Below are 15265 nucleotides of genomic sequence, written 5' to 3'. Positions count from 1 at the left end.
GTGGTGTCTGCCTGGCGGCAGCAACCGCCGGTATCAGCCCTTACTTTTGAGCCGACTCCGGAAGGGGAAGCCGCGACCATGACAGTCGTGGCAGGTGGGTTTTGACCCGAGAGTGACACAGCTCCGCGTGTCACTCTCAGTGCCAAAATCCGCCCCACTGCCCCCCATGTGAACTTAGCCTTAGACAGCAATTAAATCTGCTGTTACATCCCATCCGTGCTAATGAATGATGACTTGTGCATAAGGACACATTAGTTGGAATACTAGTGTTGTATTGTCAGAATGACAACATCATCCTCTCACTCTTTAATCGACAATTTTTTTTATGTATACAGGATTCCCTTTCACTTTGTATGTTTTTCTTTAATCACACCATTCACAGTATACTGTTGATGCTGTTCATCAGAAAAACCCACAAGGTTGCCAGTTCTGTTTTTGAAATACTGGCATCGGCTAGTCTAACAGAGGAAAACCTATATGCTTGATTTTATGCAGCACTTTGGGTTAAAACGGCCTTCCAGAGTAAGTATATATATATATATATATATATATATATATATATATATATATATATCAAGTAGGTGTTGCAATCTGGTCGATATATTGGCAAGAAAACCAAAAAACTTGCTGTTTCTGCATTATCCAGTTTATAAAATGCCACTTGAAAACCCTACCATGGCCACAGGATGTCCTGAGCTGTTAAGTGTCCCTTATAGCCTTACTAGAGATGACTGTCATATGCGATGGCTCCAAAAATCAGCACACAATCAGATGGAGAAGTGCAATACTTAACCACGAGGCCTACATACTCTAACCTGATTGTTCCATGACGCCAAACTTCCCTCTGCTAAACGTTGGAAAATGGCCCAGAAAAAGACTCGGATAAGGTGCCTGGATGTTGAACAAGGAAACTGTGAGAGCTGTTTGTGCTGCTCTCTATTAGTGATCTGCCTGGGCCATCTGAAACCTGCCTATTTGCCATGTGTGTGCCCTTATGTAACCACAGTCCTCAACACCTCTTAACAGCTAGGTTAGAATGGCTTAGATTGGGATGTCATCAAAGCAACTAACGTGCTTCTTTCATCTCAAACTCTGTCAACTGGAAAAACTGTCTATGAGCGCATTGTAGAGACATGTCTAGTAGTCAACAGTACCTTACTATGATGCTACCCAAAAGAAGTAACTGATAACCTTTTATATGACAACAAGGGAAGCACTTTTACGTGTTCTAGCAAGACCCAATGTCTAATAAAACCACACCAGTAACAATTTCACATAGCTGCCAGGGACATAACTGCATAGTGACGTTTGTAAAAATCAGTCATTTCTATCTGTGTATCTTATTGTTTTTGTCAATGATTTTGTGTGTATATAAATATAAATATTCAGCATACTGTCGAATGTTTCTAAGGAGATTTCTAACATAGCTACATAAAAAAGAAAAGGTCTTACATAAAATATAAATCTAACTGGAGTTTTATCACTGTGCTGCCATAGATAAGTTAAGGTGATATAATTATTAACCTGACAAATAGCTGACACTTACCGGAACAAGAAATTTTTTAATCTCTTCCAGGGCATGACTCATACGTGAATATGCTTCTCCCGGTGGAGCAAATACTTCAATTAATACATGGAGTTCATCACTCAAGTGTGCATATTTTGCCTCTCCACTCTTCCTTAATTCTTCTTCCTGGCATTTAAATAAATGAGATCTCTTATTTTCATTGATTTACAACAAAAGGGCATAGTCATAAAAGAACCAGTTGAGAATAGAATGTTGTGGGCAGTGAATAGAAAGCCTCAAAGTAATATGTGCTTCAAGAAAACCAATAGTCTTAAGACAAATGTAACCATCAAATAAGAATGTGTCAATGTTCTTCAAAGTAGATTTGTAAAGGATAAGTATTAGCTTTATTGTAGGTATTATTTGACATGTTTGTCCTACAAATGTGTCAGTTTTTATTACAAAATCTATTCTGTAGGAGCTGAATACTCCTAGCGTTTATAGCATTTGCCTGTAAACAGTATTCCAAGGATATCCTAGATAAGAGTAGGGTCAGAGATGTCCCTTAGTTCTATTACGCAGAAGTGCAAAAGTCATACTTGGGCCATCAACCTAACCACTACTGCAGTGCCTCTCAAACTGTGCAATGAGCCTCACTGGTTAGGGTTCACTCAGTGGCTGGTGAGGTGCAGGTCTCTGCTTCAGTTTCAGCACAAAGCATGGACTCGAAAGCCAAAACTGCACTGATAATGTCAGCCATGCATCATCATAAAGAGTCCACAAATCAAAATTCAGGAGCAGTTCAGCCAGAATCTGTAGGCTAAATGCTCTAACCTAAAGGCAGAGCTATCATAATGGGTACTATGAGACTCTTCTCTTCACTCCCCTCCTTCTTTTGGGGATGTTCCTAACATCGGGGGAAGTACGGAATTGGGAAATGATTTGATGCACTGCTACCAGTGACGGTGTTTGGTGATTCTGCACAGTGATATGTTTACCACTGTTGGGGGAGAGATGTGCTGCACAGTGATATTTGTTTGTTGGGGGAAAGAGGGAGATGTGCTGGACTGTGATATTTGATGCTTCTGCAGACATATTTTGTCCTGCACAGTGGTATTTGTTTGGAACTGCTATGGTGAGTTGTTGTGCCGTACTACGGTGTTTGCATCTTCTAGCAGGTATTTTTTGTTGGACACGTGTATTTGTTGCTGCTGAGGATATTTTGTTCTGTAATGTTGTACTTGGTGTTGCTAGGAGTAGTATGCTTGCTGTACTGTGGAATTTGGTTTCTTTGCAGGAGAGGTCCTGGCAGATTGGTGAAGCCCAAGTAAAAAAGCCTTGCTCTGGTGAATGCAGTATGTAATGATTTCCTATATAAAATCTTTACATTTTATAAAACATATTTGTATGAGCCCCAGACAGCATGAAAATGGAATTATGGAACTAAAAGAAGATTATCTTTTCCCTACATTTTTATAAACTTGCTTTGGTGGTGGTGGTTGGTGTTATGGCCCAAGTACTGAGCTGGTTGGTATTGTTACAAGTGAACAGTATATGCAAATGTCTGACTTATAAACATGCAAAAAATTAAGTCAATTATAGGCAAAGGCATCTGACTGTATCACTGAACGGCCACTTAGAAAATGAGCTCTGTACAACTTGCTTAAAACTGACAACAGCACCTTTAAAAATAATCTCAGACAGCAAACCATGATGCTTTCCACCTGCCTACCTTCACAGAGACCAGGATGACTAGGAAGAAGAGCTCCAAACCAAAGCTGCATCGGACACTGCAGGGATCCAAGAAGGTGCTGGGACCTCCAGCAAACATGGATCCATGGCCTACTCACAGCAATATCAGGAGGATTATAGCAGATCCCATCCTGCATGCCAGCCATTAGGTGGTGAGTTAAAGGCACAATAGGGCAAAGAATAACCAGTAACTAGGGAGAATAACAAGAGACACATGATGCATAATTTTGTATCTGATGTTGATGAGCTAGGCAGTCCTTTCCATCTAATCTGCATAACAAAAATGCACATTTTTCATGAAAATGGAGAGTAATGCAATGCAGAGTAAGCAGAACCCACCTTAAGATGTACAATGATTAGTCTGATACCAACTTTCCTGCTGACAGACTCCTTTTAAATATGGACCTAGACAATACTGCAGGTTCTACCACAATAACATCAAATTCAAAGGGATACTAAAGGAGATCTTACAAGTACCATTCAAGGATCTACTCCACTTGCATAACTCCCTGGACATCACAGTTGACATATCATATTGCATCCCTAAAGCAAAGTCTGCTCCAGAAAGCACACTGAGACATCCTTGCCAGGATGCCATATTAAGGAACAACTTCTGCAGGAGGCTAGGAAAAAAATTCCCTGGAATTCTGATGTTTCCTGATTCCTAAGCAGAGATACCACAGGCCCACAGATCCATAGCCCCAATAATGAGGGCTCTCTGCGGTAGGGAAATAAAGTACGCTTGCCTACCAAATTGTCGATCATCAGAAACAGAGGCTACTATACATCACCAACCAACACCAAAGAAGCAGAAATTGCTCTGTAACTGGAGCATGAATCTATCCACAGAATGCCCAACAACAACATCCCAACAACGAGCAGGACACAAGAGAAATGAATAATGGTTGGCTAAAAAGGAATCCAGTTCTAACACAGCAAGGTTTTTTTTTCACCATAAATTGTCCCCATCATGTGCATGAAGAAGCAATTAGCTTTCCACTGGTGCCCTCTGTAATGTTTCTGTTGCAATAAATTGAATATATAAATGGTTGAAAGCACACAATCCATATGCAAATTAAGTAGTTACAGTAGGCAGGGAGTAGCCACAATGTCTCTTTGCTAATCACACTTCTTTGGCATGATTGACATCTCCCTTGTAACGTTATGAAGTGGAGGGATTGTGAAATAAGATAATCCTTTGATAAGATAATCCTTTAATAGTCCCACCATGGGGAATTTCAGCATGTTACAGCAGCATGGATAATACAGTAATACATTTAAAAAAAGAACACATACAAGCTCACATTAGATAGAAAAGATACCAGGAGTCATAGCAACTAGAGATGAGCGAACACGCCGGCTGGCGTCACAGGTGCTTCCATTTATTTCTATGGGTGCGTGCTGTTCGGATCGGCTGATCTGAACAGTGTTCGCTCATCTCTAATAGCAACTAAAAAGAAAGACTCAGGATTATTTAGTTCTGCGTGTGGAGTGATCTCCACTTGTTGATTATAAAGCCTGACCACAGTTGGGATGAAGGATCTCTGATAGCGCTCCTTCTCACATTTGGGGTGAAGCAGTCGGTCACTGACAGTACTGCCCAGAGCTGTCACGGTTTCATACACGGGATGGGAGTTGTTCTCCATCATGAAGATCACCACAGATAGTATCCTTCTGTCACCCGCTACCTGTACTGGGTCCAGGGGGCTCCCCAGGACAGAGATGGCCCTTCTAATCAGCTTGTCAAGTCTATTTCTATCCCTGGCTGGTATACTACTCCCCCAGTAGCAAACAGTACTGGGGGCATCCTCAATTGTGCAAGAGAACTCTCCACCCCTGCCTCCATCTTCTTCTGGAATGCCTTCTCCCTGTGTCTTCTTCTGTCCTGGGTTTCAATCTTCTAGGCATGCGGAATCGGCTCTGTCATCGGGCCTCGGGCAGAGCCGACTGCGAATGCCCACGGCCACAAGAAAATGGCTGCTTACACCAGCTTACTGTGTAAGTATCCGCAAGAAAATGGCTGCTTACACAGATTACTGTGTAAGAGGCCATTTTCTTGTAGCCGCAGGCATGCGCAGTCGGCTCTGCCCGAGGCCTGATGGCAGAGCCAACTGCACATGCCTACAAGATTGCAACCTAGAACAGAAGAAGACATCCCGGGAGGGCGTTCCAGAAGAAGATAGAGACGGCACTGGAGATTTCTCTCGCAGCCCCCAGTGTTGTTCGAGCGCTGGGAACCAGCCCCAGTGATGCAAGAGAACTCATTTGCATACCAAAGAAAACCCGAATTTGCACCGAATGGCGGCGCGGAGAAGACATCTAAAGGTAAGAGAAGAAGCCTTTCTTAAGGCTATTCCTACATGTTAGTCAGAAAAAAGGGTATCCAATGATAGAATCCCTTTAATATATGGGGTGAAGGTGAGATATGAGTCAAATACAACTCCAAGACAGCAGGCACACTACTTCGGTGTAAGACTATAGACAGAAATGAAGATATCAGAGTTAGATTGGTTAGCAGATGAAGGGAACACAAGAAATTTAGGTTTTAAAAGATTCAATTTCAGATAAAGAGAAGATATGATGTTAGAGACAGCAAAGAGACAGTCACTGGTTTATTGTAGTAGACTGGTGGGCTCTAGACACCCCATTCCACTAGAGATTCCTATCAGCATAGATAACTATGCTACTAGGAGTCCTTCTCCCGACATACTTTTAAGGATGGTAAATCTGACCAACACACACGGTCATAGCTCTCTGCAACAATTCTGTAATGCTTAGTTACATGGTTTTAATATCACAGTTCTGTACAATTTTTTTTTTGAGAATGTAATAAAAGATTTATTTAAATTCTGTTTATATTTCATAACCATGTAAACATATCTATATACTAAGCATCACATACATTCTTCACATTCACTTAGTTAACATTTTGCATGTACTGTATAAAAGATGTGAAAGCAGAAATGTCAGTTGCAGGAAAATAAGGAGGTAATTTTGATGAACCGCAGTAACCGAAGACAATTTAAACATTTTACTGGATTGTCAATAGGAAGCTATATGATTTATGACAGACGACCAAGAAGAACATTACAGATTTAATTGTTGTTTGCATAGTGAAATTAGCAAATACTGTAGTCAGGCAATAGCAAATACTAACAAGAGCTAAAAAAAAATAAATAAATAAAAATGAGTGGCCTCAGAAGGTTTGCGATTCCACTTTGACAACTGGTGATTTCAACATCCTGGCCATGAGCAAATGGTCACCATTATCGTGTTTCTAAGTCTGCCAATGAACCCTTTAAATGGTTTCCAAAGTGTTTAATGCTAACCCAGCACTTCTAGCCACAGATCTTGCCATTTTTAATTATATTCTTCAGTCAGGGCATCATTTGATTCCTAATGAACATAGTCATGGAGACTACCAGGAATACTAAACCATCAACTGCCGGACTAAAGGAATTGTTGTATCTGTATGAAAACTACTGTATTGAAATTATACATCTCCCATATACTTTATTAAAAATAAAGTCAAAATGGAGTACTCTAATCAAGCTGGACCACATTGCCAAAAGTAAAATGAATGGGACGTTGGTTTTGATTGTATTGTTCTGTAATCAGCACATGATGAGGCTTTTGCAGTGAGAATGGATGTACTGTACTTGAGGAGAAATTGAAAGGCACAAATTTTTAAGGAATGAAAGGGCACTATAAAATTGCATTATGTATTAAGAAATCAGCTTGACATAATGCCATTATTAGAGCCATAGGTTTGTCGTAAAAAAGTGTTAATAGTTTAACGTGAACACTACATCTGAGATTCTTCTAAGATCAAAGGGGGTAGAATCTTTAAGGACATGAATAGAATTTTAAAAGGTTTATTTCAGATCCACCTACAGAAAAGATGGTTGCTAGCTGCCATTTAATAAATCAAAGAAAAAGACCAAAGAGTGTTAGCGGTAAAAGAATAGGAAGATGGTGTACTAAAAATGAGCGTTTTACGTGTTCACAATCACGGTGAAGCACTAGTGAATACTGGGAATTACTTTATTAAAAGAGATGAAACATTTTTTCTATTCTTAGAAAAACAATGAATGCACATTCTCTCTGTCTGGCACAGATTATGATTATTAACTTCAATAGAGATCCTGGATATTTAGAGACAGAGGAAATTACACCCCTGTAAAAGTATAAGCAAGACTTCAGCTGAACCTACTGGTCCTCATCAAAATGCCAAGTATAGGTCAGCAATATCAGATTGGTGGGTCCGACTCAAGACACCAGAATGGATTAGATGTTCTTAGCAGCTGATACACAGAGAATTGAGCAGTAAACAGCTGCTTTGTCTGTGTAGTGGCCAGACCAAGTTACTGCATATCAGCCTGCATTCCCTTGAATGGAACCCTAACGCTAGGTTCACACCTGCGTTCTGGTCTCCGTTCTATGGTTTCCGTCTTCTGCATGCCAGAAGACGGAAACCATAGACCTGGTCCGGCCGTGCGCGGCGGTGAGCGTTTTAGGCTCTCCGCCGCGAAACCGGATTTTTTTTATCCGGACACAGAGTACTGCATGTCCGACTCTGTGTCCGGATTATAAAACCCGGTTTCGCGGCGGAGAGCGCAAAACGCTCACTGCCGCGCATGGCCGGACAGCTTTCTCACCCATTCAAATGAATGGGTGAGAAAGTCTCCTGCAGGTTTCCGTCTCCTGCCTCTGTTTTAGGCAGGAAACGGAAACCTAAAGTACGGAGACCGGGCGCAGATGTGAACGAGCCCTAAGCTGCAATGACTATTCTCAGCCACTACATAGAGAATGAAGCTGTCTGTTTCCTGCTCCATTCTCTGTGTATCAGCTAATGAAAACATGGTTGAGTGCCTGGTTGGCAAGGCTGTTGTGTGTCAAACCCTAACCAATCTCATAGCAATCACATGTCCTTAGAAAAAACCCTTTTGACAAAATTAAAATACAAAAAAAAAAAAAAAAAGCACAACTCACTGCATGTTGGTGACAAATTTATGATGATCTCATGCTATTTAGTATGAAAATCTATTCCATGAAAATAAATGATATAAGCTGATTCATTTTGCCTGTGCACTGAGCATGAATCAAATGGTCCAATTTAGGGGAATTAGAACAAAAGAAAAATTTCTGCCATTAATTTCCAAAGAAGATCCTGTCTAAAGCTGTGCTAGGAGTATACATAAAGCCACTAGAACTCTATTTGTTCTCTTCCAATATATACTTGAATAGACTCTCTATATACACATTTGGGAAAATAAGTGTTTGATACAGTGGCAATTTTGCAACTTTTCCCAACTACAAATAATGGAGAGGTCTGTAATTTTTGATGAAGGTACACTTTAATTGTGAGACAGAATCTAAAAATAATCCAGAAAATCACATTGTATGATTTTTAAATTATTAATTTGCATTTGATTGCATGAAATAAGTATTTGATACAATAAAAAATAAATCTTAATATTTGGTACAGAAACCTTTGTTTGCAAGTACAGAGATCAGAAGTTTCCTGTAGTTCTGGACCAAGTTTGCACATACTGCAGCAGGGATTTTGGCCAACTAGTCCATACAGATTTTCTCCAGTTCGTTCAGGTTTTTGGGGCTGTCACTCCTTAGTTGCCCTGGCTGTGCATTTCAGGTCATTGTCATGATGGAAGACCCAGCCATAACCCATCTTCAATGCTGTTACTGAGGAAAGCAGGTTGTTGGCCAAAACCTCGCGATATATGGCCCCATCTATACTTCTTTCAATAGAGTACAGTTGTCTTGTCCCCTTTGCAGAAATAAACCCACAAAGTATAATGTTTCCACCCCAATGCTTTATGGTTGAGATAGTGTTGTTGGAGTTGTACTCATCCTTCTTTTTCCTCCAAACACGGTGAGTAGAGTTGATACCAAAAAGTTATTTTTTGGTCTCATCTGACCACATGACCTTCTTCCATGCGTCCTCTGGATCAACCAGTTAGTCATTAGTGAACTTCAAACGGGCCTGGACATGTGTTGGAGTGAGGAGGGGGACCTTACATGCCCTGCTGGATTTTAACCCATGATGGCATTGTGTGTTACTAACAGTGTCTTTTATACAGTTAACGGTGCAAAAAAGAGCAATTAATACAGGTAATGAGAGCAGAGTAGGATGGCTTAGTTTGTTAAATAAAAATAACAGGTCTGTGAGAGCCAGAATTATTGCTGGTCGGTATATGATCAAATACTTATTCATGCATTAAAATGCAAAGTAATTATTTAAAAATCACACAATGTCATTTTCTGGATTTTCTTTTTAGATTCTGTCTCACACAGTTGAAATGTACTTACGGTAAAAATGACAGACCTTTCCAAACTTTGTAGGTGGGAAAACTTGTAAAGTCGCTAATGTATCAAATACTTATTTTCTCCTCTGCATACTGCTGTGCTCAGATGTTATTTTTATTACCTTTGTGTTTGTACTTTCACACCTATACAAAATCAACATTATATGTAAAAGGAAAACTTTCTAGTTAGAAATGGTCACATGTTCACTTTATGTAAGAATGTTGCTGCTTTATTTTTTTACTTCAGTTTCCCTTTTTTCCATCTTATAACTTGTCTGGAGAATGTGTAGTCAGTTGCTATACAAACACACATTTGGAAACCTACAATACCAGTACAAAGATGAGTTGTCTCAGAGGAAACTGCTCTCCAGCTACAGTAATTGTTTCCAAATTAACTCTCTAATTATTCCATTGCTTTGTAAAGCCCTATATTAATTTAATGGGCACCACAGTGGAAATAAACCAACTCCCATAAATCATGTTCAATAAACTGTAGGATAAAACATCTGTATCATATTGATCTTGTATACTTAGCGAGTGAAAATTCAACCAGTAAATCAAAACTTCAGCTAAAAGCAGACTAACTAATTTGGTATAATTCATGGTAACATGGCTGTTTTTCACGTGGTTAAGTTTAGTATCATACGTTTTGTATGTAATAATTTAAACAGTATGCCCTGTGGCTTGAAGGAAAATCAATAACCCTATCATCTTCTGCTCATTTTATGTCAGAATGAGTACCAATGAGAAGCAATCCATTTACTTTACCACACTTTCGGACTACGCCTATTTATATTGCTATAAATTACAAGCCATATGTGACATATACCATATGTCTCAGATCTATCCTGTCCCATTTAGTAATGATGGTATGATAGCCCTGAAGAGAATGCAGCAATGTACATGTAAATTGAAGATATTTTTCCTACCTGACCTCTGAAGATAAAGCAGGAGCACATCTAATGAGCTCCTATTTCCACCTATGGTTATACACTATTTGAGAAACCCCTGCTACTCATCATACTCAGACTCCCCCAAAACCTCCTAGCATCTTCCTGCAAGGTTGTCCAGTCCCCAGACATTGTGTTTGGTCAGCTCCAGGCTGTTCTTGCAGCCGGGCAGTGTCGAGCCGACATCTAGCCTAACCTGCAGTGCCCTGACTTATAGTTAAACTGGCTCCCTCCTTGTTGGCTCCGGAGCTCAGGCTCCCGAACCTTCCATGCCTGCTGCTGCCTACCGGCTTCCACCTCCAACCTGGCTCTTTGACAAGACTGCTGTGGAACAACTGACATCAGCATCCTGGTCTCCCTGCACGGCGTGGCAATCACTTTCACCATGACACAGTGATCTTTGGCAACCCCACTTGGCACACAACACACCTCTCCAGGCAAGGGCCTATGTGGCTTTCCCTCTTCTTGTGCCCTGGACCCGCTCATCCTGCAACACCCTGGGCTGCTTGACCTCCTTTCCTGCACCAGATAGTGTCTGTTTTCTTCAGGAAGGACTTGTAAGTTTTCTCTCTGCCATATGTGGCCATTTTGGACTTTTTGGTTTTATACTTTAGGCTTTTATGGTGCCTGGCCCTGCTTGTTAGGTTGCGCTGCCTGTGTTCCTAATGTCTCGTTAACAATTAAGCACTCCCCTGCTAGCACCTATGGTTTCTTTACAACTTCTCAGTGCAGCATCCCAGAGTGCTACTGCTTATATTGTTTTTCTCTTGTGCCTCTGGGTTATGTTGGAATGTCCCCTGTTCTATGTTCCATATTCTGTATATTGTACATATTTTTCTTCAGCTTATTCCATTGTTTTTCCCTGTAGTTTCCCCCTTCTGTTTCAAACCCAGGGAAACTTTTAGAGGTCAGTCTAAGCCTAGTATGCAGTAGTAGCAGTTTGTAGAGGAAAGTTTGTAGTGTATTTTTATTATCAGTTACAGAGTCAAATTTCATCACTGATACCATTGCTTTTTAACCCCCTCTTTCCTACTTCCCTATCCCCTAAGCATTCATTTGGTGGAGACAAGCTAGGTTTCATTATCTCACTGATCTACTCTATGACCAGCACCAAGCAATACTTTGTCAACACATATTCCCCACCTCCCTCAGTCCTTTCAGGACTGCACAGGCCTTTTATTTTCTCCATTTCCTCAGCCCACTTAATCCAGATATTTCTCCCACTAGTTTCTAGAGACTATGCTTGTTTAGAGCAGTAGATAGGGTCCCTTCTCATTTATATGCAGTTTACTGAACACCCCTCCCCCTGACATCAATTTGGGCATTATGACGGTCTGGGAACAGGACCTTGATTCCCCCTTGAATCCAGCTGAATGGATTGACTTTTGCATAATAGTAAAGGCAGTTGCCACCCTTATGGAACCCTTTTTTGAAAATCCTTCATAGGACCTATTTGGTCCCCCATTGCTTGCATTACGTTTACCCTATGGTGCCACCTCTCTGCTTCAGAGGCTGGAATGCCTTGGTTGGTCTTGCCCTCATGCCCGCCGCCTTTGGGTGACTATTTACAGAATGGCACAACATCTTTTTGGACAGTTATTCCCACTGTCTGATTCTACCTTCCTCCTTAGTCTTAAACCCGCTAGCCTCAGATATGCCCAATATAAGTTGTTCAATATATCCTGATGGCTGCAGGAATCCACATTGTCTTCAAGCAGAAGACACTGTCTCTATTGTTAACCGATGTTCGGTGAGTTGATACTATAAAGCTTCATGAAAAAATGAATGCCACCATCTCTGACAACAGCTCACTCTTTGTTAGAGTTTGGATGCCCTGAATCTGGTAGGATCCCTCTCTCAACACACCCCAACTACCGCACTGTGGCGCTTCTCGTTATTTCTTCCCTCTCCAGTGTTGACTATTATACCTTTGTAACTCCTTCTTTACTTGCTCTATGGGGATGATAATTTTCGATACATACTTGTTTCCTTGCTTTATGCTTATCTTATATGTTTGAACTGATATTACAACTGTTTTGATATTTGTTATGTATTCTGTCATTTGATACATTTCAAGAAATACCTTTGAAACTAAATAGAAGGTCAAACCTGACATTGTCAGTGGGCACTGGATCCCCAGAAATCTTAAGTCAACAGCCAGAAATTTAGAGAGCCAAAGTCAATTTCAAAAGGGTCGCTTGAAAGGACTCCTCACAGGTGATGGGTGAGGTAAGTTACAAAATGTAGAAGACCAGAAGCTAATGCATAGTCATAGTTTACATTCCCCATATTGTAATGATTTTCTAAATAATCTCACAGAATTCATACTCATATTATTCTATTTATTAAGAAATCTCATTTCTGGTCTCCAGTGTACCCTATTTCTTTCCTGTTTTATATCGTAAACAGGAAATTAACGCAATGCAAATGTTGCTTCCTTTCTGTCAGGAAAAAATTCACAGCACCTTCTCATTAAAGACAATTAAAATAATTTATCACTCCTCTCATGAGTCTTAATCAGTTTATAATTAAAAAATATGCAGAAATTTAAATACATGCTATAAATAATTGAAAATACAGAAGAAACTTGGAAATTCGATACGGTTTCAGTGATAGATAGTTTGCATATAAGTTAAAATGTGCTATAAAGTTTATACAGCATAAACTACTGGCCTCCGGGACATCTTTAAAATTCTATTGTACATTATGCACACAAATGTATGTTTATAAATTCATGTAGGTTATTAGATTAGCAGCTAAGTACTTTTTTGCCAGTAAAGAACTTTTAATATATTCTAAAATCTGAAACATCAATGATAATGAAAGCATGGAAGTTCTAAGTATATGAGCTTTATAGGGCATACAATTTGTATACATCTTCCGGACTGACCGAGCTTTGTGTGAAGTTACGCACTTGAGAAAGGGCAGGTGTGCCCGAAACGTGGCGATTTTTTAGCGTTGTGCATCATTGTCTTATTCAATAAAATCCTGTTGTGACCTGAGAGCGCCGTCTTTCCATTTCATTGAAAACATATGAGCTTTATATAGTCAGATTGAAAAACTTTAAGCTAACAAAATACTGGTATCCTTATACTATCACCAGTTTAATGAGGGGAAAGGACCCTATTTTCTGTGACTTCAAGCCCTTTGATCTAGGTACCATGATGGCTCCAAGACATTGGTAAATTATGCTTGTGAAGGCATTCATTCTACGGATAACCCCACACAACAACAAAAAAAACTTTTCCTCTGCTACTGGGAAAAAACCATTTGTCCTATACTGAATCGAGTCTGCAGATTCCAAATCCGAAGTCAGAATTGTAACACGTCAAGAAATTTAGCTATACATAAGTATGCCTAAATGAATTAAACACTTGGAACAATTTTGAACAGAACGAATTTTACTCCAGCAATTACCTGATCTACATCAAAGGTTTTGGATTAAACTGTATGAAAATGTAATGGAATAGCAAAATTTCAAAAAGTCTCTTTTTTCAGTTTAAAAGTCTTACTTGAGCAAGGCCCAGGACTGTTAAAGGTGCTTCAGGCATCTGCTTTTGTGTTTGTGAACAGTCATACAGTATTTTCCCATTGCAAAAACCAGCAGTAGTCTCCCGTCATGTTGGGATTCCAGCGGCCTTGATCTCTGCTCTCCATTGTAGAAATAACTTTATGGAACCGCTCTCCATGTTCGCCATTTATGTGTTCCAAATTGGGTGATAAAAAGTCAAGATGGGAATGTAAGAAATGCATTTTCAATGACATTCGGCAGCCAAGTTCTTCATATGCTGTAAGCCTGTTGTCTATTAATTCAGCAGAGTTTGTAGCTCATCTGTTCCCAAGGAAGTTCTGCACTACTAGCACAAATACATCGCAAGCTGCAAGGTCCAGAGGGTTGAGTATTGTTCTGAATGTGTCACCGCATTAGTTTGATGAATTCGGGGCCAATAAAAATTCCAACCTTTATTTTAGCCTCAGTTTTCAATGTGCTAAACTTCTCCTTCAAATACTTGAATGCATTTCCATCACAATCGAGTGCAATTTCAACATTTTTCATTCAATCAAGTGGAATGTGAAGTGGTGGAAGATAGACTTGTAGTGGATCGACCAGTTGACCAGTGATTTGTGTTGTACATTGTACTGACCAACTGTGTGCTCAACTCTGAGAGGCCACTGTCTCATTTTGTAATGATTGTTGTCATCACGATTGTCCCATTGGCAAAAGAAACACATATGCTTAGTGTACCCTAACTGTAGGCCAAGCAGCAGTGCTACCACTTTCAGGACAGCACAAATTTTCCTTTTATGTTCTGAGTATTTGATCATTTCCAGTTAGCCTCGATTCATCAGTAACAAGTGTATCCTCTAACTCCATCAAAAGACCATTTACATCAGTATGGAAACAGACGTCACTTTGCATTGCATAGTATGCAGCTGACTTGGTGTGTCAATGACGAAAGTGTGAAGTCTTGGTGCCTGGGTCTGGGTATGTCCATTGGAATATCTCCAATATATAATACATTAATACAATATAATAGCTGAATAGACTTTACATGTATAACTTAAAATATAGACGTGTCAGGCGAATTCAGAGTTCATAAATCACATGTTTTTCTCTCAGTAGCAAAATCATTGTTGCACGGTGTAATTGAAGATCAGAGGCAGAAAAGCTCACAAAAGTAAGAAATTAAAATTCTCTCTAGCAAGGTTCGCTAAAGGGGTTTTCTGAG

General features: G+C 40.0%; 1 protein-coding gene across 3 annotated transcripts in view; it reads right to left on the bottom strand.

Annotated features, from left to right (window-relative positions):
• The window catches only part of KHDRBS2 (KH RNA binding domain containing, signal transduction associated 2), a 274351-nt gene that overhangs the window by 100976 nt on the left and 158110 nt on the right, over positions 1 to 15265 (bottom strand). For 2 of the 3 annotated variants that reach the window (XR_012715334.1, XM_075268390.1), the window contains exon 4: positions 1547 to 1693. The exons of the other annotated variant lie outside the window; for it this stretch is intronic. Coding sequence is in view for 1 of the 2 variants with exons in the window: in XM_075268390.1 (XP_075124491.1) it covers positions 1547 to 1693 (147 nt within the window). In the remaining variant the exon portion in view is untranslated. The remainder of the gene's footprint in view (positions 1 to 1546; positions 1694 to 15265) is intronic. 3 annotated transcript variants of the gene reach the window in all.

Source organism: Leptodactylus fuscus, chromosome 3, assembly GCF_031893055.1.
Source record: "Leptodactylus fuscus isolate aLepFus1 chromosome 3, aLepFus1.hap2, whole genome shotgun sequence".
Lineage (NCBI taxonomy): Eukaryota > Metazoa > Chordata > Amphibia > Anura > Leptodactylidae > Leptodactylus > Leptodactylus fuscus.
Note: the sequence above shows the minus strand (reverse complement) of the source record. Positions and strands in the feature narration are given on the sequence as shown.